Source organism: Cherax quadricarinatus, chromosome 44, assembly GCF_038502225.1.
Source record: "Cherax quadricarinatus isolate ZL_2023a chromosome 44, ASM3850222v1, whole genome shotgun sequence".
Lineage (NCBI taxonomy): Eukaryota > Metazoa > Arthropoda > Malacostraca > Decapoda > Parastacidae > Cherax > Cherax quadricarinatus.
The window spans coordinates 5591605-5619367 of NC_091335.1; the positions used below are offsets into that span (position 1 = coordinate 5591605).

Below are 27763 nucleotides of genomic sequence, written 5' to 3' on the forward strand. Positions count from 1 at the left end.
GGATGATGATAAATGAGGCATGTGCAACACTTGGGTACCTTTATTGAGGAAACGTTTCGCCACACAATGGTTTCATCAGTCCATACAAAGGCGAATGGTGAAGAACAGGAGTAGTTTGAGGTAATCACTCCCTTAGCCTTGAGTCGATGTAGTCAACTGAGAATAAGTGTCAGGGGCCCGAGACTGTTCAACTGCCTCCCAGCACACATAAGGGGGATTACCAACAGACCCCTGGCAGTCTTCAAGCTGGCACTGGACAAGCACCTAAAGTCAGTTCCTGATCAGCCGGGCTGTGGCTCGTACGTTGGTTTGCGTGCAGCCAGCAGCAACAGCCTGGTTGATCAGGCTCTGATCCACCAGGAGGCCTGGTCACAGACCGGGCCGCGGGGGCGTTGACCCCCGGAACTCTCTCCAGGTAAACTCCAGGTAGTCCATCAAGACTGATATGTCTAATTTATCAACATGTCTGTTCTCTGAACCACTTATCTACATAGATAGGGATGTGTAATGTCACCATGGTTGCTTAGTAGGTAAGACACATAGGCAACAGTTAGGCAACTTTATTCCGAAACGTTTCGCCTACACAGTAGGCTTCTTCAGTCGAATACAGAAAGTAGACAGGAATAGTCGAGATGTGAAGACGATGTAATCAGTCCATCACCCTTGAAGTCGTATTATTATTATAATCAAGGGGGAAGCGCTAAACCCGGAGGATTATACAGCGCCTGGGGGGGGGGAAGTGGAAGGCATTCAGGCTTAATTCGGGGAACTGGAGCACAGATCCAATTCCCTAAATCAAGAGCCCCTCACCAAACATCAAGGAACCTTCCTTCAGGGGACTTGAAGTCGTAAAATTTGAGGTTGTCAGTCCCTCAGCCTGGAGAAGTTCAGTTCCATAGTTAGGAACTATCTGAAGATCAAGCGACAGTGCGGAGACTTAAATACTGTCGGAAGGAGAGGTGCATAGTAGTAGTAGTAGTAGTAGTGAGAATGTAGCCACTGAGAGGTCATGTCCCTCTCAGATCTAACAATTCTCACTTGAAAGACGTTGTCCAAGGTGGTTTTCTGTACCAAGATGCCATGTGTTGCAGTGTCTGACAAGATGAACATCTCCACTGTTCCTGCATACTTTCTGTATTCGACTGAAGAAGCCTACTGTGTAGGCGAAACGTTTCGGAATAAAGTTGCCTAACTGTTTCCTATGTGTCTTACCTTACAACCTGTCGGTATTGTATACCATTTTGATGTTCATGGTTGCTTAATTATTTATAGTATTGTAAGAGAGGTGAATGCTAGGGTGTTGTGGAGAGGTGTGTGGGATTGAAAGGTAACTCTGGTATCAAGTGGGAATTGTCACAGCTGCTCTTTACCAATGACATTTCTTTCAGGAGATTCTCAAGATTCTCAGGAGAATTTGTCAAGACTGGTGGAAGTGCGGGGGGAGGGGGGGAGGGGTGGCTAAAGCAGGAAGAAGAAAGTTAAGACACTTGTGCAACATCTGGTTATCTTTATTGTAGACGTTTCGCCATCCAGTGGCTTTATCAATACAAATTCTTGGACATAATAAGAAAAACGAAGAACTATATACAAAAGATGAGGTAATCAGTCCCTCGGCCTTGGAGGTGGTGTTTAGAGCACCGTGGTTGTAGAGATTCTGAAGCAGGAAGCAAAAAAGTGTGATGCGAGATCAAACAATGTCGGTATCACCATACATTTTCACAAGATTGGATAGCAGATTGAGATGGGGGAAGTATGGATCTTTTCTCCCCCTCATCGGTTTGAATTCAGTTGCCCTTCATCCCAAAAGTGCTCCATAGCCCATGTGGATTTAGCGCTTCCCTAAACATACCCTGAAACCTGACCTCTGCATTGTACTCCTCTCCTCGCCGCAACCTTGAAAGTCCGTGCAAGACCGCCATATACAAATGTAAGTACAACTCTACCTTCAGTATGTTGCATATGTTGCTAGGCAAGACACACGTGCAACAGTTAGGTGTCTTTACTGTGTAGGCGAAACCTTTCGGAATAAAGTTGCCTAACTGTTGCACGTGTGTCTTGCCTAGCAACATATGCAACATACTGAATGTAGAGTTGTACTTACACTTGTATATGGCGGTCTTGCACGGACTTTCAAGGTTGCGGCGAGGAGAGGAGTACAATGCAGAGGTCAGGTTTCAGGGTATGTTTAGGGAAGCGCTAAATCCACATGGGCTATGCAGCACTTTTGGGATGAAGGGCAACTGAAAAACCGAGGAAGGGGATAAAAGACCCAATTCCTTGGATCAAGATCCGTCACCAAGGAACAGTCGAGAGCACCGCAGAGTATAAGAAGCCCATATATCAGAATAATGTGGAGTTATGATAAACTTGGGAGAAAATGTTAAAATGATATACAGTACCGACAGGTTGGTAAGTAAGACGTGTGCAACAGTTAGGAATCTTTGTTCCGAAACGTTTCGCCTACACAGTAGGCTTCTTCAGTCAAGTAAAGAAGAGAGCAGAAGCAGGACAGATGTAAAGACGATGTTATCGATCCATCACCCATGAAGACGTAGTTTTAAGGTGATCAGTCCCTCAGATTTTCAGTGCAAGGGGCTTGAGCATCCAGAAGGCGTGTGTGAGTGTGTACCGAATGGAGACCAAGTGTTTTTATGGGAGGGGGGGGGGGGGTTTGATGTGCTGTTGGAGTGTGAGCAGGGTAGCATTTCTGAAGGGATTCAGGGGAAGCTAGTTAACCGGACTTGGAGGTGGGAAGTACAGTGTCTGTCCACGGTAGGAAGGACAGGGCTGGTACAGTTCACACAGACTACCATTAACCCACCCAGGTATACGTTGTACATGAGTGGTATACAATACCAACAAGATGAAAATTAGACAAGTGCAACATCTGGGTATCTTTATTGTAGACGTTTCGTCATCCAGTGGCTTTATTAATACAAATTCAAGGGCATAAATGGAAGACAGAAGAACTATATACAAAAGATGAGGTTATCAGTCTCTCAGTCTTGGAGATGGTGTGATGAGCACCGTAGTCATGAAGATATTCTGCAATAAAGACACCCAGATGTTGCACATGTGTGTAATTTTCACCAGGTATACGTACATGTAGGCTCACATACTAATGTATTTACAAACTCTGGACATAAACCAAAGACTCGCACCTTCAGTTTTATTACCGTTTTTCCTGAACGATGATGTTTTGCGACCACAACTTAACATTTGAACATCAAATCCTTGCGCCACATACGTGGTTACGTAATAACACTTGGGATATTAACATGCACACACATATTATAATGTCTAGCAGCTACAAATATTAGTGAGTGTGAGTGCGTGTCTGTGTGCGCGCGTCTATGTGCGTATGTCTATGTGCGTATGTCTATGTGCGTATGTCTATGTGCGTATGTCTATGTGCGTATGTCTATGTGCGTATGTCTATGTGCGTATGTCTATGTGCGTATGTCTATGTGCGTATGTCTATGTGCGTATGTCTATGTGCGTGTGTCTGTGTGCGTGTGTGCGTGCGTGCGCGCGTGCGCTCACCTAATTGTGGTTGCAGGGGTCGAGACTCGGCTCCTGGCCCCGCCTCTTCACTGATCGCTACTAGGTCCTCTCCCCCTCTGCTTCCTGAGCTTTGTCATACCTCTTCTTAAAACTATGTATGGTTCCTGCCTCCACTACTTCACTTGCTAGGCTATTCCACTTCCTGACGACTCTGACTGAAGAAATACTTCCTAACGTCCCTGTGACTCGTCTGAGTCTTCAGCTTCCAGTTGTGACCCCTTGTTTCTGTGTCCCCTCTCTGGAACATCCTATCTCTGTCCACCTTGTCTATTTCCCGCAGTATCTTGTATGTCGTTATCATGTCTCCCCTGACCCTTCTGTCCTCCAGTGTCGTCAGTCCGATTTTCCTCAACCTTTCCTCGTACGACATTCCTCCGAGCTCTGGGACTAGCCTTGTTGCAAACCTTTGTACTTTCTCTAACTTCTTGACGTGCTTGACCAGGTGTGGGTTCCAGACTGGTGCTGCATACTCCAGTATGGGCCTAACATACACAGTGTACAGTGTCTTGAACGATTCCTTATTAAGGTATCGGAACGCTATTCTCAGGTTTGCCAGGCGCCCGTATGCTGCAGCGGTTATTTGGTTGATGTGTGCCTCCGGTGATGTGCTCGGTGTTATGGTCACCCCAAGGTCTTTCTGAGTGAGGTCTGTAGTCTTTGTCCACCTAGCCTATACTCTGTCTGCGGTCTTCTTTGCCCCTCCCCAATCTTCATGACTTTGCATTTGGCAGGGTTGAATTCGAGAAGCCAGTTGCTGGACCACATGTCCAGCCTGTCCAGGTCTCTCTGTAGTCCTGCCTCATCCTCATCCGATTTAATTCTTCTCATCAGCTTCACATCATCTGCGAATAGGGACACTTCAGAGTCTATTCCTTCCATCATGTCGTTTGCATGTATCAAAAATAGCACTCTTCCTAGAACTGACCCCTGTGGGACCCCGCTCATCACAGGCGCCCACTGTGATACCTCTTCACGTACCATGACTCGTTGTTGCCTCCCTGTCAGGTATTCCTTGATCCATTGCAGTGCCCTCCCTGTTATATGTGCCTGATCCTCCAGCTTCTGCACTAATCTCTTGTGGGGAACTGTGTCAAAGGCCTTCCTGCAGTCTAGGAAAATGCAATCAACCCACCCCTCTCTCTCGCGTCTTACTTCTGTTACCTTGTTATAAAACTCCACAAGGTTTGTGACACAGGATTTGCCTTCCATGAACTCATGCTGGTTTTCATTTATAATCTTGTTCTGTTCCAGGTGTTCCACCACTCTCCTCCTGATAATCTTCTCCATGACTTTGCACACAATACATGTCAGACACAGGTCTGTAGTTTAGTGCCTCATTTCTGTTTCCTTTCTTAAATATGGGGACTACATTTGCTGTCTTCCATTTCTCAGGTAGTTGCCCAGTTTCAAGGGATGTGTTGAAGATTGTGGTTAGGGGCACACACAGCATCTCTGCTCCTTCTCTAAGGACCCATGGGGAGATGTTGTCTGGTCCCATCGCCTTTGAGGTATCAAGGTCACTTAGCAGCTTCTGCACCTCCTCCTCGGTTGTTCGTATGTCATCCAACACTTGTTGGTATATTTCCTCTTGATGTTCCCTTCTGTGCTGTCTTCCCAGAGCCCTTCCTGTCTCTACTGTAAAAACTTCCTTAAATCTCCTGTTTAGCTCCTCGCATACCTCCTGATCATTTCTTGCGAGTTCTCCACCTTCTGTCCTCAGTCTGATCACCTGGCCTTTGACTGTTGTCTTCCTCCTGATGTGGCTATACAACAGTTTCGGGTCAGTCTTAATTTTCGATGCTATGTTATTTTCATACTGTCGCTGGGCCTCCCTCCCTACCTGTGCATACTCGTTCCTGGCTCTGCGACTAATCTCCCTATTTTCACGTGTTCTCTACCTTCTATACTTTTTCCATTCTCTATTGCACTTTTTTTTTTTGCCTCCTTACACCGTCGGATAAACCAGGGGATCGTTCTGGGAATAAACCTTGGGAATAAACCTTTCCACTGCCTCCTTGCATTTTGTTGTTACATATTCCATCATTTCATTTACTAGCTTTCCTGCCAGTTCTCTGTCCCACAGAACCTCCTGCAGGAAGTTCCTCATCCCTATGTAGTTCCCTCTTTTATAGTCAGGCTTTTCCCATTCAACTCCTGTTACTCTCTCCACTTGCAATTCTATGTATTCAAAGCACAGAACCACGTGGTTGCTAGCTCCTAGGGGACTCTCATACATGATGTCCTCAATGTCTGAACTGCCCAGGGTGAACACAAGGTCCAATCTTGCTGGTTCATCCTCCCCTCTCACTCTGGTAGTGTCCTTAACATGTTGGTGCATGAGGTTTTCCAGCACCACATCCAACATCTTGGCTCTCCATGTTTCGGGACCCCCATGTGGCTCCAGGTTTTCCCAGTCAATCTCCCTGTGGTTGAAATCCCCCATAACCAGCAACTTTGCTCTGCTGGAGTGAGCTCTTCTTGCCACCTCTGCAAGTGTGTCTACCATTGCTCTGTTGCTCTCTTCATATTCCTCTCTTGGCCTCCTGCAGTTCTGTGGTGGATTATACATCACTGAATTGTACCTACTATGTAGTCCCTTTCTCCTGTCTCGTCTATGCCTCCTCATGATCTGGTATCCTGGTGGGAAGATTGTATCTGTTATTGTCTCCCTGAGTTTTGTTTCTGTAACTGCTATGATGTCTGGGGACTTCTCATTGATTCTTTCTTGCCATTCCTCATATTTATTCGTTAATCCATCCGCATTTGTGTACCAAACCTTCAACTTCTGTTCTAATACTGTAACTGTGGTGCGGGGGGTGGAAACAGAGGGATCGGTGTGTGATGGTTGGTTTGGATTGTTCAGTTGCCTTGGGGTGTCATGGCTGGAGTCCTTCTGCAGGTGTTTCTGGGGGGTGTGCTTGTCCTTCCACCTGTTCCTGGGTTATTCTGCTCTCCTTTTTCATTTCCTCCCATTCCTCCTTTCGTTTTTGCACTCTCTCTTTCAGTATCATCCTTTCCTCCTGTGTTCTGTCTCAATCGAGGTACACACTCATGAACTCCTGTTTGCCTCTCAGCCGTGCTTTCTCCTGCAGGATCATGGTTCGAGTTGATTCTGCCTTGAAAATTACTTTGAGAGGCCGATTCCTTTTCTTTGTGAACCACCTGATTCTCCAAAAATTTGCCACCTGGGTCATGTCTCCCTCACCTATCATCTTCATGATACCTTCAATCGCTTTTTTCTCCTGCTTTCTTTCATCATAAGTTTCCCCTTCAGCTTCGTCTAGCCCATAGACAAAAACTGATCTCTCCCTTTCTCTCAGTAGTAGTAACCAGTTACCAGTAACCAGTGTACCGTTGACTCAACGACCAACCGTCTCTGCCTGAGTCACTGTCTATTCATATTGCGCTGAACTGGCATTATTCAAAGACCCTCTCAGGGTACTGTGGGCGGCCGGTCAGTCAGTGTTACGAGTGTGAGCAAGGAGGCAAGGTAACGGCTGTCAGGTTAACCCCAATTCTGCTAGGGTAAGATTGGCATATGCAGAATGGGTGTCATCTCTGGGAGGATCAAACTCTGTAGCATTGGCTAACTCATGCTGTATTTGAGGCAAATCTGAATTGGAAGTTACAAATGATACTTGAGGATTTCTCAATACCTGTCGTGTACGTAGGGAATAACGACATTCAGGTTGATCGTCTAACTGAGTATCAGAGGAAGAGAGTACAGGATCAGGAGGATTATCAGAGTCTGTCACATTAGTCTGGGTTGGAACGTCATTATCATCACATACTAACTTCATATGATCTAAATGCGATTCTTTATACTGACCAGTACTAATCTCTCTAACCTTATACTTATTACCAGTGATATATTCAACTACTCGATAAGGACCAACAAACTTTTGATCAAGCTTTGGCATTGCAGACGTTTTGTTAAAGTTAATCAGCATAACTCTCGAACCTACTTTGATTTTGGATGGTTTTGCTCGAGTGTTTGCGACTCTTGTAAATTCAGCTGTTGATTTATAAAGTGTTTCACGGATTCTTCTAAAAACACTTTGAGCTAAGCTGGTACGAGTTGCTATGAAATCATCAGGATTGTAATTTGGTTTCGGATTAGAATATAACAACTCATAAGGCAAACGTTTATCTACACCATACAATGCATAATGTGGAGTGTCACCTATAGAAACATTGTAAGCAGAATTTATAGCACACTGCACATCAGGTATAACTTCATCCCAAGTTTCACTGTTGGGATTGATAGTGGCTCTCAAGACATCAAGTACTTTCTTATTGGTTCGTTCCGCTAACCCATTGCTGGCAGGATGATGAGGAACAATGGTGGATTTAGAGATCTTGTACAAGGTACACAAATTTTCAAGAATTTCATCACAGAATTCACCTCCATTATCTGTTACTAGGGACTTAGGAGTGGTATGCCTGCAGATAATGTGTTCTTTAAACGCTTTGGCTACTGTCTCGGCAGTCTTGTCTGCAATAGGAACTAACTCGCAATATCTGGTGAAATGGTCTACCATAACACACAGATGTTTGTTACCTTGGAGGGAACATTGGAAATTAGTTAACAAATATAGCGCAACTCTTTCCCAAGGTTCGCTAGTAGTTGGATATACTTGGATTGGATTAGGACCATTAGCATTGCCTTTATGTTGCATGCAGACACTACATTTCTTAACATACTCAGAAATATCAGTTGCCATTCGAGGCCAAAAGTATTTCAATCTGGCTTGTTTTACTGAACGATCCATACCAGGGTGTGCAACACCTGGTACATCGTGAACTAGCTGTAAGGCTACATTCACTAGTGACTGTGGAATTACTAACTGGTATACTCTTCTGCTAGGAGTACCCAACTCGGCTGTTCGATACAGTAATTCTTGGTTCATGACAAAGTCACTGATGGGTGCTGGTGGCTTCACAGACAGAATAAGATCTTCCTGGAGCAGGAATCGAATCACACCAGACCACATGGGATCTGTTCGTTGAGAATTCTTTACATCTTCAGCACTAAATGGAGGGTCTGCAGTTACTATACTAACATGTCGCGATAAGGCATCTGCGACTACATTTGACTTGCCAGGTAAATGCTCAAAGGTGGGATTGAACTCTTGGATAGTCAAGGTCCATCTAGCTAACCTTCCAGTAGGTTGTTTGTTCTGGAATAAGGGTATCAGTGGAGCATGGTCTGTCAAGACATGAACAGAGTACTGATAAATAATGTCTCGGAAGTGCTTTAAAGACCATACTATTGCTAAAGCTTCTTGCTCAGTTACTGTATAATTACGTTCAGCCTTCGTAAGGACTCGGCTAGCAAATGCAACTGCGTTGTACTTGCCATCGGTCTTCTGAGCTAGTACGGCACCTATGCCAATTGAACTAGCATCAGTTGTCAGATAGACCTATCTACATACCTGCGTACAGAATGCCTCATTCACAAGTTGCTGTCGCAGAAGAATTGATCAATCAAATGCTTGATGGAGTTATTGCACCTAGCAATTCACCTTGGAATGCACCCTTGATACTAGTACCTAAGAAGGATGGTACTTGGCGCCCAGTAATTGACTTTAGGAAGTTAAACGCGAAAACCATTCCAGATCGCTTTCCACTCCCTGTACTGTGTGATCTTTTACGTAATATCGGAGATAACAAAGTCTTTTCAACCCTAGATTTGTTACAAGGGTTTTGGCAAGTCCCTCTTCACGAGGACAGCCAAGAGCTAACTGCATTCTCCACTCCTACAGGTCATTATCACTTCCTCCGTATGGCATTTGGATTACGATCTTCCCCTATCACGTTCTCAAGGCTCATGACTAATATCTTTAGAGGTCTCATAGGTAATGCACTTATGGTGTACTTAGATGACGTAATCGTCATGTCTAAAGACGTGGATACACACTTGAAAAGACTTGATGTAGTACTTGGTAAGCTTGAAGAAGCCAATTTAAAGATCAAACTGTCTAAATGTCAATTTTTCAGATCAGAAATTAAGTTTCTTGGTCACGTAGTCACTCCTAGAGGGGTTACGACTGACCAAAGTAAAGTAACTGCAGTACTAAATTTTCCAACTCCCAAAACTGCTGATGCCGTAAGATCCTTTGTGGGCTTAGCAGGTTTTTATAGATCTTTCATTGCCAATTTTCTTCCATAGCTGCTCCTCTAACTGAGTTGCTTAAGAAAGATGCTCCTTTTGTTTGGACCTTCCGTCAAGAAAGAGCATTCCAAACTCTAAAAGAAAAGCTAACATCTGCTCCAATTTTGAAATTTCCAGATTTTTCTAAGCCCTCCTATCTGACAACTGATGCTAGTTCAATTGGCATAGGTGCCGTACTAGCTCAGAAGACCGATGGCAAGTACAACGCAGTTGCATTTGCTAGCCGAGTCCTTACGAAGGCTGAACGTAATTATACAGTAACTGAGCAAGAAGCTTTAGCAATAGTATGGTCTTTAAAGCACTTCCGAGACATTATTTATCAGTACTCTGTTCATGTCTTGACAGACCATGCTCCACTGATACCCTTATTCCAGAACAAACAACCTACTGGAAGGTTAGCCAGATGGACCTTGACTATCCAAGAGTTCAATCCCACCTTTGAGCATTTACCTGGCAAGTCAAATGTAGTCGCAGATGCCTTATCGCGACATGTTAGTATAGTAACTGCAGACCCTCCATTTAGTGCTGAAGATGTAAAGAATGCTCAACGAACAGATCCCATGTGGTCTGGTGTGATTCGATTCCTGCTACAGGAAGATCTTATTCTGAATGTGAAGCCACCAGCACCCATCAGTGACTTTGTCATGAACCAAGAATTACTGTATCGAACAGCCGAGTTGGGTACTCCTAGCAGAAGAGTATACCAGTTAGTAATTCCACAGTCACTAGTGAATGTAGCCTTACAGTTAGTTCACGATGTACCAGGTGTTGCACACCCTGGTATGGATCGTTCAGTAAAACAAGCCAGATTGAAATACTTTTGGCCTCGAATGGCAACTGATATTTCTGAGTATGTTAAGAAATGTAGTGTCTGCATGCAACATAAAGGCAATGCTAATGGTCCTAATCCAATCCAAGTGTATCCAACTACTAGCGAACCTTGGGAAAGAGTTGCGCTAGATTTGTTAACTAATTTCCAATGTTCCCTCCAAGGTAACAAACATCTGTGTGTTATGGTAGACCATTTCACCAGATATTGCGAGTTAGTTCCTATTGCAGATAAGACTGCCGAGACAGTAGCTAAAGCGTTTAAAGAACGCATTATCTGCAGGCATACCACCCCTAAGTCCCTAGTAACAGATAATGGAGGTGAATTCTGTAATGAGATTCTTGAAAATTTGTGTACCTTGTACAAGATCTCTAAATCCACCATTGTGCCTCATCATCCTGCCAGCAATGGGTTAGCGGAACGTACCAATAAGAAAGTACTTGATGTCTTGAGAGCCACTATCAATCCCAACAGTGAAACTTGGGATGAAGTTATACCTGATGTGCAGTGTGCTATAAATTCTGCTTACAATGTTTCTATAGGTGACACTCCACATTATGCATTGTATGGTGTAGATAAACGTTTGCCTTATGAGTTGTTATATTCTAATCCGAAACCAAATTACAACCCTGATGATTTCGTACCAACTCGTACCAGCTTAGCTCAAAGTGTTTTTAGAAGAATCCGTGAAACACTTCATAAATCAACAGCTGAATTTACAAGAGTCGCAAACACTCGATCAAAGCCATCCAAAATCAAAGTAGGTTCGAGAGTTATGCTGATTAACTTTAACAAAACGTCTGCAATGCCAAAGCTTGATCAAAAGTTTGTTGGTCCTTATCGAGTAGTTGAACATATCACTGGTAATAAGTATAAGGTTAGAGAGATTAGTACTGGTCAGTATAAAGAATCGCATTTAGATCATATGAAGTTAGTATGTGATGATAATGACGTTCCAACCCAGACTAATGTGACAGACTCTGACAATCCTCCTGATCCTGTACTCTCTTCCTCTGATACTCAGTCAGACGATCAACCTGAATGTCGTTATTCCCTACGTACACGACAGGTATTGAGAAATCCTCAAGTATCATTTGTAACTTCCAATTCAGAATTGCCTCAAATACAGCATGAGTTAGCCAATGCTACAGAGTTTGATCCTCCCAGAGATGACACCCATTCTGCATATGTCAATCACACCCTAGCAGAGTTGGGGTTAAATGTAAATAACCTGTATAGATGAATAATTACAGTATCAACTTATCAGTATTCAAGAATTTTTTTTTTTGTGTTCATGTTCTCTCCGCATTCTGAGAGTTAACAGTCTAGATTTGCGTGCACCGAATCTGCCTTTCTGTTAAACACTCTTTCTTTGTATATATTCCTTCCTCAGAATCCGTAGATCACACGAATACAGATCGATCGATCAAAATTTTTTTTTATCACTTGTAATCTCAATGTTGAGTTCGTTCATCTGTTGAGTTTTAAGTTGTACTATAGTATACCTTGTATTGCATTACAGTTTCAGTTACGTAAGCTTTCATTCCAATGTTTTACTTATGTATATATAATGTTTAATTGTTGTGTACTTTGACATTGTATAGAATCAGCCCAAGCCGTATACCTGCCATCTCTAGTTTGTATTAGTTGTATGTCGGGACGACATACGTTAGCGTCGCCGAGCTCTCAGTAGTAGTAACCAGTTACCAGTAACCAGTGTACCGTTGACTCAACGACCAACCGTCTCTGCCTGAGTCACTGTCTATTCATATTGCGCTGAACTGGCATTATTCAAAGACCCTCTCAGGGTACTGTGGGCGGCCGGTCAGTCAGTGTTACGAGTGTGAGCAAGGAGGCAAGGTAACGGCTGTCAGGGCTCTCTCCACATATCTGCAATTATACGTAATAACAGCCTATGTGAGTATTTCTTACCTAATCCACGTGTCGAACTCCCACATGATATTTCCACCTCCCACTGTGACTCCCATTGCATCCTCTGAGGTGTTTTAGTTCCTTCCTGTGGTGTTCCTTCCTTCAGTCCCTTCCCTAGCTGTGGCCCCTATGCTCATTGGTTTGTCCTTCCTGCTCACCTGTTCCTGGCCCCCACAAGTGTCTGGTAAGGTCCCTGCACATGTCCTAGTTCCTTCACTGTCTTCCAACCTCTCATTCTGTCCTAGTCTTTGTTTTGGCCCCATGTGGGTTTGACAGGACCTCTGCATACAGTTTAGCTTCCATGCTCTCTTCAGACCCTTTGTCTGTCTGATGTAAACATTGCTGTGCTCCTTCTGTATTATCTTTGTCTCTAGGCTGTTTCAGATTTCTCAGCTCCTCTTCTAATCTCTGTATCTTGGCTTCTGCTACTGTGGCACGTTGCTTCCACCTTCATTCTGCTGCTAACCTTTCCTCCATCTTCCTTGCAAGCTCATCTAGCCTCCTTCCCCAGTCTTCCTCCCTTTTTTTTGAGCTCTGCCTCCCAGTCCTCCCTCTCAGATTCGTCCTTCAGGCCCTTTGTTCTCATCCTAGTTCTAGGTTGCCCCATTGCACCACAGAAGGGGGAGAGGGGGTTAGGGGGAGTGGGGATGGATGGTTATGGGGGAGGGGGAGGATGTTTATGGGGGAGGGGGAGGATGGTTATTGGAGGGGGAGAGGCAGTTGGGGGAGGGGGTTGGATGGTTTGGGGGAGGGGTTGGATGGTTTGGGGGAGGGGTTGGATGGTTTGGGGGAGGGGTTAGATGGTTTGGGGGAGGGGGAGAGGTGGTTAAGGGGAGTACGTGTTTGTGTCAAGTGTATATGTGCTTGTGTATGTGTGCTTGTGTACGTGTGTGAGCATGTGTGGGAGAGAGAGGGATGGGATTAAGGGGAGAGGGGGAGAGAAGGATGAGTGACCCTTAGAAGCTGGGGAGGTGTGTGTGATAGTATTAGAAGGTGAGGGGGAGGGAAAAGAAGGCTGAGGGTAGTGTGACCGCTTGATGACGGGGTCCTTAGGGTGTGTGTATGTGCGTGCGTGCGCGTGTGTGTGTGTGTGTGTGTGTGTGTGTGTGTGTGTGTGTGTGTGTGTGTGTGTGTGTGTGTGTGTGTGTGTGTGTGTGTGTGTGTGTGTGTGTTTGTGTGTTTGGCAGAAATTGGTACTAGGGTCTAAAGCTCTGTGTCTACCCTTGTGTGTGTGTGTGTGTGTGTGTGTGTGTGTGTGTGTGTGTGAGGGAGAGATGGTTAGGGGGGTAGGGGAGGGGTTGTTGTGGTTGAAAGATCTGTTATGCCTCTGTGTGTGTGTGTGTGTGTGTGTGTGTGTGTGTGTGTGTGTGTGTGTGTGTGTGAGTGTGTGTGTGTGTGTGTGTGTGTGTGTGTGTGTGTGTGTGTGTGTGTCTCGGAAGGCCATGTAGCCAGCACTCATAACCACCACATACTTTTGCAGTTTGTCGTCACTGCTATTCTCACCTTGGTACTTGACCGTAAAGTGACTTAAACGCAAACTTACAAAGTTACACAAAGCAACACACTTTGGTGATTTGCAGCAACGTCAAATTACCAAAGACTTAAGCTCACAGAGGCACATGCGTCTGTACTTGACAGCAACATGACTAGATATGAACTTATAAAGGTACACAAAGCAACTCCCATGAGGTCCAAAACGAGCTTCTTTGTTTACGGAAGACTTCAAGGTTGAAGAAAAATGTTAGTCGCACAGTTATATAAAAGTTTACCCCCACAAACTATGGTGGTTGAGGCTTTGTGCAGTCACATGTTATGTTGAAAGTGGTACAAAATACTGACAAGTTGATAACTGAGACATGTTCAACAGTTGGATTATCTTTATTGCTGGAACGTTTCACCTACACAGTAGGCTTCTTCAGTCAAATACAGATGCAGCAGGTGTTGTAGTGAAATAATGATGTAATCAGTTCATCACCTTGGAGAAATATTTGAGGTGGTCAGTCCCTAAGCCTGGAGAAATGTAGGAGAAATATTTCAACAACAAAGATACCCGACTGCTGCATGTGTGTTTTAATCACCAATCAGCCACATGTTTCACCAGCCTGGGAGGTAGTACTCCCCGCTGCTCCTCCCCCACCCCTCCCCCAAGGGACCGTTTTTAAAATTCCTTTTGAACTCATAAATTTCCCGAAATTGGTAATTATTTCATTATTACTAATTTCAGGAAGTTTAGAGAGAGATTTTGAGAAAAAAAAAAAAAAAAAAAAAGTTTGAAGTAAAATTTGAGATGGGCATAAAGTTTTTCTACTGCCAGGCTCCGGGAGCAGAAAAACTCTCCGAACTCCAAGATATCAAGTGTGTAAGATATGCCTGTAATCTTTCATTTAAAAAGACAAAGACCAGAAAACCTGCCAAAGCGCAAGATTAATAACAGTTTTCTGACTCACGAAATCGTAATAACGTGATAGCAAACCACGGAGCCCATGGCGAGTGAGTCGTAAAAATCCAGGCCAGTGCTAACCTCCCCATGGTGTATAAAAACATACCTAGCTGGATCAATCTTATTGTAGCCAGGTGGCCCAGTGGCTTACACACTAGCCTGAAGTTCCGTGGTTTGTTTAGCAGGTTTCTGTTTCCCACTTCTATGATAGTATGGCAGCACATCCTCGGATAGTTGATGCATACAAATCTATGAGATACAAAACACAAGCAGGTGTTTTTATTGAAGAAAAGTCAACAGACCTTGGAATAATATCAGATGACTTATCGTGTAGATAACACGATAAACTTATTATAGGGAAGGAATATGATATGTGCATTATGAAAGCTTTCAAAACAAGACAAGTCACACCAGTGATGGTAGTGGACGTAGAGGCGTATGGCTATAGGTACTGGGATAAAAAAAAAAAAAGGTGTAACATTGAGCGAAACGTAAAAAGTCTGTTTTATACATTACGTCTTTATGCCCGAATAATGATGATATTAAGACCAGAGGTATGACCGGGAGCTATACTTCAGTAACAGCGACAAAGACAAGCTGGTTAGTAGTGGTTGGCAATAGTGGGAGCGAGATCAAACGCACTACTATCTTCCATACATCAGGGTAAATCACCTGACACGCCTTATTCATATGATGGCCCGCCATGGCCTTCATAGTCTTGTGTATACCAGAGGCGATTCATAAAAATGTAATCCATCAAGAATGCACGTTTATCAATAAATTAAACCAATTTAGAATGAGTTAACCGTTATTTATTCACACATGTACATGAATCACGTTACTGAACACTCGTTTTAATGTCGCTTTTGACATGCCGTTTACTGTAGGCTGAACCTTGACCTGTAGCTTTTCCAGTGTACTAAGGGTAATTTGAATACGGTGCTCGTTAAAAGAATCGCATACAGAATGCTATAATATGAGCACCATTCTTGTACTGAATGATCACAAAGGTCATCTGAAAGAAAATGAGGGAGTTACTATAACTTTTAGTTTCCACGAGCTGACTTTCCGAACACGCTACACATACTAAATGTGTGTGTAAGAGTACCCTTGATATAAAATATTACATTTTAAATGCTCACTGAGCACGACTCTTCCACGCTGGTCTGTCCAGCAGACTTAATATGATACTACTAGTTTTTATCATCTGCCAGTACACTGGTCCTTGCTACCTTGAAACCCTGCCCATCCATGCGCTTCAGGTATCTGATATTTACGTTGGACTTCGTGTTGCTCCTACCACCAATGTCTTGTACGTCAGGAAGCGCGAAACCATTGTGGGTCGGTAGTGCTGTATGACCCAAAGGAGGTTTAAGAGGCCTGATCTGAGAGCTGGCCGCAGAGGCAATGACCTGGAATCACCAAGAGGTAATTGTCCCTTATTTGTCCCAACTCTCTTTCCAACGCCAGTTTTGGACACTCATCACTATATGTAACCAACCGTCAGCGTGCCTCGTTGTGCTCCCGGCTTTCTGGTGTTTTCACGGTCGCTCTTACGTGCTAGAACTTTAATTTGTGTCATCAATCCTATACGATACATCCCTCTAGCGCCTGGAACCAATCTTGGGCGGAAAACATTATATACTGAGTCAAAAAAGGAGAATTAGTGTGCATTACCTAGCAGAGTTTACTGCCAGAGGGGAATCATAGGCCTGTTTCCCGTGTGAAAAAAATAATAATTGAACGTTGTGTCAGAGGAAAGAAAGTCTCCCTGAAAACATTGAGTATACATAGTGTATAGTGTATACTACAGTGGCTCCCTAGTATATTGATGATAAAGGCTAAAGTGTCATTTGAAAACAGGTGAATTTGTAAATGAAGTGATAAGCCTATAGAGGCAGGTGCCAGAAGTCGCCAGAAACTTACCACAGGTCAGCTGTTTTTAATAATCTTCCTGGCCTGCTAGTGTACTCGCATATAATCTAGTGATACCAGTGAATAGCAGAATACAGTGTTGTAGTAGCAACTAACCAGTATTATAATGGTACTTAGTGGAGTGAAGTGACTTTCATTAGTTTCATTTTCTTGAAATACGAGACGTTACTGTGAATTTCATATAACCTGTAGTTACCAGCGGTCGCAATATACACAACGAGAAGCAATTATTACTACAGAAAAAGCGTCCTTCCTCCAAAATTTGCACCAGTCAACTATAGTGATAATATAGCATTTATTGTGGTGGAGACGGAAAAACAAAAATAGAAAAGCCAGATACAGCGATTGATAAACAAAGAGGTCGACTGTACGTCATTGTAGGAGCTGCCAGATATCACCGGCTCTTCAACACGCAAGTTATACTTTTGTATCAGTCAAATCACATATTACTCGGGTAGATAATTTCCAGTAGATCCTTCATGTGTTAGCTCAAATCACCGACCAGTATGTTTTAAATAAGTGACCCACTGATCAGAGCAGATCGACTGGTCCGAACCCTTGACTGGTCCGAACCCTTGACTGGTCCGAACCCGGGACTGGTTTCAAACAGTTTCGTTGGACAATAAAGCAGACTGTAAACGGATGGGTTTGTAGGCGCCCTTATAAACACAAACATTAAAAATCAGGAACGTGACGGTAAGCTGTCCAATATACAAAAAGAGTTAGAAACAGAAATACAAATAGCTAGAGCTTCATTTAAGGTTATTAATATAATATTCAAGAGGTTGCTAGTAGACTTGCAGTAAATCAACCATTCAAATCATTATGAAGCTGTGTGTAGTCTGTGGTCAGTCAAACAAACGGGCTACCACATGGATAAATTGTCATTTTTGTGGAAATTGGTGTCACGCTCCTTGTGCAGATATCCCAGAACTAGCTACAAGCAGTATTAAAACAGAGAAGTGTTTTTGGGTATGCCCAAATGAGGAAAATCTGTGGACTAAAATCACAAGGGTATTAAAAGAGGATAACATCAAAGCTGCTTTCATAGAAAACCTGGAAGCTTTCTACAACAGATGGGAACATAAAAAGTCCGGGCTGAATGGTACTGCCCTTGATACTGGCCATGTAGTCACAAACTGTAAGGCTGGAGGTGATGTCCTGGTAGTCAGTAAATGTGGGGCTGATAGTGCTGTCCTGGGAGACAGTAATGGTGAAGCTGGAGGTGCTGTCCTGGGAGACAGAAATGGTGAAGCTGGAGATACTGTCCTGGTAGACAGTAATGGTGAAGCTGGAGATTTTGTCCAGGTAGTCGGGAATTATACGCAGGAAGGAATACATATAAATGACCTCATAGAGGACAGGAGCCATAGTAGGGAAACAAGTGTAGTCAAAGATAAGATAAAACCAATATTGCAAACCAGAAATACCGCAGGAAATAGCAAACAAGAGGACTCCAATAGCAATAGTGAGGATAAATTACCAAAAACAACTGGTGGGAGCTCCATTGTTGGTGCTAAGGAGGATAGGAATAAGACAGGGAAACATGCACCAACAGGGAATACAGTCACAGAAACCCAAGGCAAACGGAAACCAAGCCTGTGCACATACTATGCACTTGGTATCTGCTGGCATGGGAAATCTGGAAAAACAGATGGGACATGCAACTATGACCACCCTAGAAAATGTCATGCCCATATGACAACAGGAAAATGCAAACTCCCTTCCTGTAAGCTTTTTCACCCTGAAATGTGTACCTCTTCAGTACAGGAAAGACTGTGCTATAACTTAAATTGCCAGGCATACCATCTAAAGGGGACAAAAAGATACAAAACATCCAGGCCATGGGAAAACCTGGGTAGCCACAGCCACTCAAGAGGGAGAGGTTTTTTAGTGCCAGGAAGGAAAAAAAAACTGGCAGGAAATGGCAGAAATCGTACACCAAATCCAGTCATTCCTGGAGTGGAACCACAGTCGATGGCCTCCACTCCAAACCAACAGATACAGATACTAATGCCGGAAAAAAAATCCCCCCCCAGTACCAACAATACCACCAGTCTGATAACATTCTTCTTTGCAAATATACAGGGTCTAAAGCCAGCAATAAACAACAAAATGCCTTTCATCCGTGGACTGCTTGCAGAGGCAAAGGCAATGTTCGCGGCTTTCACTGAGACCCACATAAAGGATCACTTGGACAACGAAATATGGATCCCAGGTTACAACCTATACAGATGTGACAGAGTGAACAGGCAAAAGGGGGGGGTTGGCCTGTACATTGCAGAGTCACTTGTTTGCACAGAACTGCTTAATGCCTCAAATGACGCAGTGGAAGTTTTAGCAGTAAAGGTCGAGAACCAAAACCTAGTCATTGTGGTAGTCTACAAGCCTCCGGATGCAACATCCCAGCAATTCCAGGAACAGCTGTTAAAAATTGACCACTGTCTGGAAAATCTTCCAGCTCCTGCACCCAACATCTTGCTCCTGGGGGATTTCAACTTAAGGCACCTAAAATGGAGGAATATAGCAAATAATATTGTTGCAGTAATAACACCAGGAGGCAGCTCTGATGAAAACTCACACTCACACGAGCTTTTAAATCTCTGCACAAAATTCAATTTAAACCAGCAAATAATAGAGCCTACTAGACTGGAGAATACACTAGACCTCATCTTCACTAACAATGATGATCTGATAAGAAATGTCACCATATCAAAAACAATATACTCAGATCACAACATAATTGAGGTTCAGACATGTATGCGTGGAGCCCCAGACCGACAAAATGAGACTAGTCACGAGGGAGCATTCACCAAATTCAACTTCAATAACAAAAACATAAAGTGGGACCAAGTAAACCAAGTCCTAACCGATATAAGCTGGGAAGATATACTAAGCAACACAGACCCAAACTTATGCCTAGAACAGATTAACTCGGTGGCACTCGATGTATGCACAAGGCTTATTCCTCTAAGAAAAAGGAGGAGTAGATGTAAAATAGAAAGAGACAGGCGCTCCCTTTACAGGCGACGGAAAAGAATAACAGAGCGGCTAAAAGAGGTCAATATATCAGAAATGCGCAGGGAGACACTGGTCAGAGAAATAGCAAGCATCGAACTTAAGCTAAAAGAATCCTTTAGGAGTCAGGAATCGCGGGAAGAACTAAAAGCCATAAATGAAATCGAAAGAAACCCAAAGTATTTCTTCTCCTATGCCAAATCAAAATCGAGAACAACGTCCAGTATTGGGCCCCTACTTAAACAAGATGGGTCCTACACAGATGACAGCAAGGAAATGAGTGAGCTACTCAAGTCCCAATATGACTCAGTTTTTAGCAAGCCGCTAACCAGACTGAGAGTCGAAGATCAAAATGAATTTTTTATGAGAGAGCCACAAAATTTGATTAACACAAGCCTATCCGATGTTATCCTGACGCCAAATGACTTCGAACAGGCGATAAATGACATGCCCATGCACTCTGCCCCAGGGCCAGACTCATGGAACTCTGTGTTCATCAAGAACTGCAAGAAGCCCCTATCACGAGCCTTTTCCATCCTATGGAGAGGGAGCATGGACACGGGGGTCGTCCCTCAGTTACTAAAAACAACAGACATAGCCCCACTCCACAAAGGGGGCAGTAAAGCAACAGCAAAGAACTACAGACCAATAGCACTAACATCCCATATCATAAAAATCTTTGAAAGGGTCCTAAGAAGCAAGATCACCACCCATCTAGAAACCCATCAGTTACACAACCCAGGGCAACATGGGTTTAGAACAGGTCGCTCCTGTCTGTCTCAACTACTGGATCACTACGACAAGGTCCTAAATGCACTAGAAGACAAAAAGAATGCAGATGTAATATATACAGACTTTGCAAAAGCCTTCGACAAGTGTGACCATGGCGTAATAGCGCACAAAATGCGCGCTAAAGGAATAACAGGAAAAGTTGGTCGATGGATCTATAATTTCCTCACTAACAGAACACAGAGAGTAGTCGTCAACAGAGTAAAGTCCGAGGCAGCTACGGTGAAAAGCTCTGTTCCACAAGGCACAGTACTAGCTCCCATCTTGTTCCTCATCCTCATATCCGACATAGACAAGGATGTCAGCCACAGCACCGTGTCTTCCTTTGCAGATGACACCCGAATCTGCATGACAGTGTCTTCCATTGCAGACACTGCAAGGCTCCAGGCGGACATCAACCAAATCTTTCAGTGGGCTGCAGAAAACAATATGAAGTTCAACGATGAGAAATTTCAATTACTCAGATATGGTAAACATGAGGAAATTAAATCTTCATCAGAGTACAAAACAAATTCTGGCCACAAAATAGAGCGAAACACCAACGTCAAAGACCTGGGAGTGATTATGTCGGAGGATCTCACCTTCAAGGACCATAACATTGTATCAATCGCATCTGCTAGAAAAATGACAGGATGGATAATGAGAACCTTCAAAACTAGGGAGGCCAAGCCCATGATGACACTCTTCAGGTCACTTGTTCTATCTAGGCTGGAATATTGCTGCACTCTAACAGCACCTTTCAAGGCAGGTGAAATTGCCGACCTAGAAAATGTACAGAGAACTTTCACGGCGCGCATAACGGAGATAAAACACCTCAATTACTGGGAGCGCTTGAGGTTTCTAAACCTGTATTCCCTGGAACGCAGGAGGGAGAGATACATGATTATATACACCTGGAAAATCCTAGAGGGACTAGTACCGAACTTGCACACGAAAATCACTCACTACGAAAGCAAAAGACTTGGCAGACGATGCACCATCCCCCCAATGAAAAGCAGGGGTGTCACTAGCACGTTAAGAGACCATACAATAAGTGTCAGGGGACCGAGACTGTTCAACTGCCTCCCAGCACACATAAGGGGGATTACCAACAGACCCCTGGCAGTCTTCAAGCTGGCACTGGACAAGCACCTAAAGGCAGTTCCTGATCAGCCGGGCTGTGGCTCGTACGTTGGTTTGCGTGCAGCCAGCAGCAACAGCCTGGTTGATCAGGCGCTGATCCACCAGGAGGCCTGGTCACAGACCGGGCCGCGGGGGCGTTGACCCCCGAAACTCTCTCCAGGTAAACTCCAGGTAAACAGCTAATTTGAGAACTAATAATGAAAGAAAAGAGAGAGCGAGAGAGAGGCGACGGTAAAAAGTACAGATAAACTGGGAGAGAAGAGATGAAAGGGAGAGGACTAGGCACAGTAGGAGAGAGATGACAGATGAGAGGGAAAGGATCAGGAACACTAGAAAAAAAACTCGGGTAAGAGGGAGAGGGATGGAGAAGGCTGGGGCGTAGAGGTAGAGTGAGCAACTGGTAAATTCGCACGTTGACATTGTGGTCTTTGTAAGGCCAGATTTGTCAAAAAATTTGGACCTCTTCAAGTATTACTACCGAGGTCCTCTGACGAACTGAGAAATGGAAATTTCAACTTTTAATTCCAGGAAGCCATTATCAATAAACCATCATTCCTTTAGTAAGTTTATTTAGGTACATGTACTCATAAGTACAGTCACACAAATAATTATACATAATATGTGTAAATTACCTAGGATAACCCAAAAGAAGTCAGATAAATTACTTATTTCCAGTGGGGTCCTTTTCGGCCTACACAGTATACACGTGTATGATATATACAAGTTGCTGCTGCTGCCGCCCACCCATTAGCAGACCACGAGACAACTGTTAACAGCAGTACAGCTGGAAAGGAATGAAAGATAGGAGGGGGGAGAGGAGCCAGTACGCACCTCCCTCACACCATCAACCCACCACTACAAAAACAACATCCGTCACCAGGTTGCACCAAGGACACCCAACTCACCGACCAACAAAACCTCCACAAAAGAGAACAAACACCGACCATGATAACACTTTACACAAAATTGCCTTAAAAACTAAATACCAGCGAGGACAAAGGACCACCTATACCAGAAGCCATCAAACACAGAACGTTCGTTCTCGTACGCCTTATAATGCGTCGATCTCTGCACCATCTAAATTTAAAAAAAAAAATACACGAATTATTCTAGGTTATGAGAGTACATTGAGAGAGAGATAGCAGAGGACTTAGCACTTCACACCGAGACTATCTGCTGAGATCAACTGTGTATTAACTAGGGGCTGGGTTTGGTTGGTGTCATGGGGTACGGGAGTTGTTAGGTAAGACACATATGCAACAGTTAGGTATCTTTATTTCGAAACGTTTCGCCTACCTAACTGTTGCATATGTGTCTTACCTAACAATCTGTCGGTATTTCATACCATTTTAATGGGGTACGGGAGTTATTTCTTGGGTAGCTCTAGGTAGAGATCGTTTCGATAAGGACCTGCCTCGTATGGGCCAGTAGGCCTTCTGCAGTGTTCCTACATTCTTATGTTCTTAAGTAAAAGGACACAAGTGCAACTAATGTGACATTTTTATTGTGGCAACGTTTCGCTCTCCAGCTTTACTAAGCAGTTACGGCTTGACAAAGCTCCTGGAGAGCGAAACGTTACAGTTGCACTTGTGTCCTTTTACTTTGCATATTGTCGGTAATTTTACCAACATTATTACAGTAAAGCCTCTGGTGGGTGAAACATTAGCTTATTGAATTAATATATTCCCCTGATGGAGGAACGTTTCTGTAATAATAAAACTACGTAACGTTTGTAAACAGGAATATTTTTAACTATCCCCTTCTGTCATATTATTCACGTATACAAGAAACATTGGAAACCCTGTGACTGATCCTTGTGGAACTCCACTCGTCACATGCACCCACTCCGACACCTCGTCCTTTTTGTCAAGTATGCCTTGATCTATTGTAGTGTTTTCCCTGTTATTCCTCCCCGCTTCTCTAGCCTCCCACCAGCCATATGGGGAATTACCAATAGACATCTGATTGTCTTCAAGAGGGAGCTGGATAGATACATAAAGTCAGTACCGGATCAGCCGGGCTGTAGTTCGTACGTTGGACTATGTGCAGCCAGCAGTAACAGCTTCGTTGATTAGGCCCTGATCCACCGGGAGGCCTGGTCATGGACTGAGCCGCGGGGGCGTTGATCCCCGGAATACCCTCCAGGTAGCTCCTGCGGGACTTTGCCGAAAGCCTTCTTACAGTCCAAGAAAATGCAATCTACCCATCTCTTTCTCTCCTGTCTTACTTCTGTTACCTTGTCGTAGGTGTGTGAAACAGGATTTTTCATCCCTGAAGCCGTGCTGGTTGTCATGTATGAACCCATTCCTTTCTAGGTGCTCCACTTTTTTCCCCTCTCTCCTCCTGTGTGTGTGTGTGGGGGGGTGACGTATGTACGGTACGTGTGGTGTGTGTGGGGGGTGTATGTACGGTACGTGTGGTATATGTGTGGGGGGAGGGGGTGGCTCAACATCAATTCGCTCAACCACCAATTATAATTATTGGTTGAAAAGTATCGTAAGCGATATTCGTATATTAAATATCGAAAGTGATGCTGATGATACATTTCAGTGAATCTTTGCTATCGTGATCTTAATGTATTATAATATGTGCGTCTTATTCCTCCTGACCTGCCTTCTCACTTTCTCCTCGCTCCTGGATAACCCATTAAAGTCAAACACTGAAAACTTACAACCCTTTTCATTTTACTTCGAGTTACGTTAAGTTAGATTACGTAAACCTAAATTTGAGTTAAATTTGAGTAACTTTTAGTAAACCGTAGGTCAGAAAATAATAAAAAAAAAAAAACTTCGCTATACGTCTGGCAACAAGATGGAGCGTAACCAGGAAACATTCAAATCTGCATGAGTATGACTGGGGATGCAAGAATGGTCTTGAATACCAGTGTTAGGAGGGTGGCAGGACACACAGGACAAGGTAGACAGAAGTGCTAGCGCGCGCGTGCGTGCGTGCGTGCGTGTGCGTGTGCGTGTGCGTGTGTGTGTGTGTGAGTCTGGGGAACAACGGGTGGCCCTGGCTACAGCTGGCTCTGACGTCACGCCACCAGCTGATCACCCCCCCACTCCCACCACCATCACTATTCTTTCTCCTAAAACACAATCCACGATACTACCACTATTACTACATAACACACACATTACAACATTACAAAATCAATATATTTATTTAAGTACTGGCAACAATAACAACGCATATGATTAAATGTATAAATACCCGAGCGAGCGATCAAGGTGGCTGGCAGCCTCTGTGACGAGCAGTATCAGCTGATTACCCCGTCACCCCCAAGCCTATCCTCCCTTCCTCCCTGCTAACTTGCCAACGCTACCACCACACTATTTACTCCAGTACCCTCCTACCTTCAATATACCTACAACGAACCCTGGCGTAGTTGAGCAAATGATCAGCGTCAACACCCAACAAATTAACAAAGAATAATGTAACAGGTAGTTAATACAAATATGTGGTAGGCAGCGTGGGTGGCACATGCAGTCCCAGGGAGTCTGGTTATAGCAAGAGCTAATCTGCACTAACACCTAGTTGGAGACTCATTCACACTAGCTCTCCAACGCTAACACTGATCAGTGTCGACCCTGGCTACAACAATGTCCACCACAACTGAGGAGACTGACGCACACTTCAAGTGTACTTAACGAAGGCTGCTTTTATTGATTGGGGGGCGGGAAGGCAGGTGCGGCGCCCAAAATGTGCCTTATGTGCCCTGGGCGTAGAGAGCAGAGTAGCCTGCTACCTTCCACCTCTGCGCTATGAATACTTGCCTCAGGAGGGGAGCCAGCCAGCACGTCGATGGTGGTGGTTGTGCTGGTGGTAATGGATGGCAGTGCTGCTGGTGGTAGTGGTGCCGGTGGTAGAGATGCTGGTGCTGATAGTAGTGGTGCCGGTGGTAGAGATGCTGGTGCTGATAGTAGTGGTGCTGGTCGTTGTGGTGCTGGTGGTAGAGGTGCTGGTGGTAGTGGTGCTGGTGGTAGTGGTGCTGGTGGTAGTGGTGCTGGTGGTAGTGGTGCTGGTGGTAGTGGTGCTGGTGGTTGTGGTGCTGGTGGTTGTGGTGCTGGTGGTTGTGGTGCTGGTGGTTGTGGTGCTGGTGGTAGTGATGCTGGTGGTGGTAGTGGTGCTGTGGCAATGGGTAGTTGTAGTGCTGTGACAATGGATAGTGGTAGTGGTGCTGGTGGTAGTGATGCTGGTGGTGGTAGTGGTGCTGTGGCAATGGGTAGTTGTAGTGCTGTGGCAATGGATAGTGGTGCTGGTGGTAATGGGTGAGAGTTCCCGCTACATAGCGGGAACTCTCAAACACACTTGCACGTACCTCGCACTTACACACACACACACACACACGCACACACACACACACACACACAGAGAGAGAGAGAGAGAGAGAGAGAGAGAGAGAGAGAGAGAGAGAGAGAGAGAGAGAGAGAGAGAGAGAGAGAGAGAGAGAGAGAGAGAGAGAGAGAGAGAGAGAGAGAGAGAGAGAGAGAGAGAGAGAGAGAGAGAGAGAGAGAGAGAGAGAGAGAGAGAGAGAGAGAGAGAGAGAGAGAGAGAGAGAGAGAGAGAGAGAGAAAGAGAGAGAGAGAGAGAGAGAGAGAGAGAGAAAGAAAGAAAGAAAGAGAAAGAAAGAGAAAGAAAGAGAAAGAAAGAGAAAGAAAGAGAAAGAAAGAGAAAGAAAGAGAAAGAAAGAGAAAGAGAGAGAGAAAGAAAAAGAGAAAGAGAAAGAAAGTGAGAGAAAGAGAGAAAGAGAAAGAGAAAGAAAGAAAGTGAGAGAAAGAGAAATGGTGGTGCTGATGGTGACATTGTTGTAGGTGTCAGCTAGAGGCGGGCAGCCCTGAGAGCTAGTCACGTCACTATACCCACTACTAATCACCCTATAGCTTGTTCTGTCCACAACTACCATCTCACCGCTGCAACCCTACACTCGCAACCATCTACTGCAACCCACCTGTCTAATACAACCAACACACTCGCTATGTAACTGCACAACCAAGAAGTGCTACCAGCTTGTTAGTGTGACTTTGTAAATGGTTTAAGTGGGACTGAAAGGTCGTTGTAAGCTCCCCTTTTCCTATGTGCGGGTTATTTGTGTATTGTTCCAGTCAGGGTATTGTGACTATTTATTTCTACCAGCTTCTTTACAGATTCACCAGAAACTACGACAACCACCAACTACCTACCACCACCAACTACCAATGGTTTGAGTTTTTTTTTTTTTTTGGTTATCTAAACTCAACTCGTTTAAAATCCAACCCTATTTAAAATAAACTATTCCCTTACCCTTCTGTTCAACTGCCTCCCAACATACATAAGGGGGATTACCAATAGACCCCTCTGGCTGTCTTCAGGAGAGAGCTGTACAGGCACCTAGTCAGTACCTGACCAGCCGGGCTGTGTTCGTACGTCGGTTTGCGTGCGACCAGCTGCAACAGCATGGATAATCAGGCCCTGATCCACCACGAGGCTTGGTCATGGACCGTGCCTCAGGGGCGCTGACCCCTGGAACACCATCCAGGTGACCCCCAAAGAAAACCTTTAAAACTATCGGAACTCCGAACCCGCAGTGGAATGCTTGCTATCATCTTAATGGGCACGTATGTTCCCCTGTTTTCTAATAACACGTTCATTTTTATATTAATTAAGTAAAGATCCTGGACTTCACTTTACGAAACAAACAAAGCAAATGCGATAGTAATTATGGACAAACTTAGATTACAGTGGAAAAATGAACATGTTATTAGAAGACAGGGGAACTTATGTGCCTCTTAATGGATGTCTCCCAATCCAAGACATACATTTCAATACCTCATACAAAGTACATAACTAGAACAAAAAGTATAAGTAGATACCGATAAAGTGGTGAATATACTGGCCTCCCACCTGCGCTGCCGTCTATCCTCTCCTTTAACTCTGGAAACATATCCCGAGAATGCATGATATTCCCATTCAACAACAT

General features: G+C 44.3%; 1 protein-coding gene across 1 annotated transcript in view; it reads right to left on the bottom strand.

The window, feature by feature from the left end:
• LOC128697369 (ubiquitin-conjugating enzyme E2 R2) overlaps window positions 1–27763 on the bottom strand; it is a 110152-nt gene extending 82389 nt beyond the window's left edge. The window contains exon 1 of the mRNA XM_070093876.1: window positions 27688–27763. Within this exon, the coding sequence (XP_069949977.1) occupies window positions 27688–27763 (76 nt within the window). The remainder of the gene's footprint in view (window positions 1–27687) is intronic.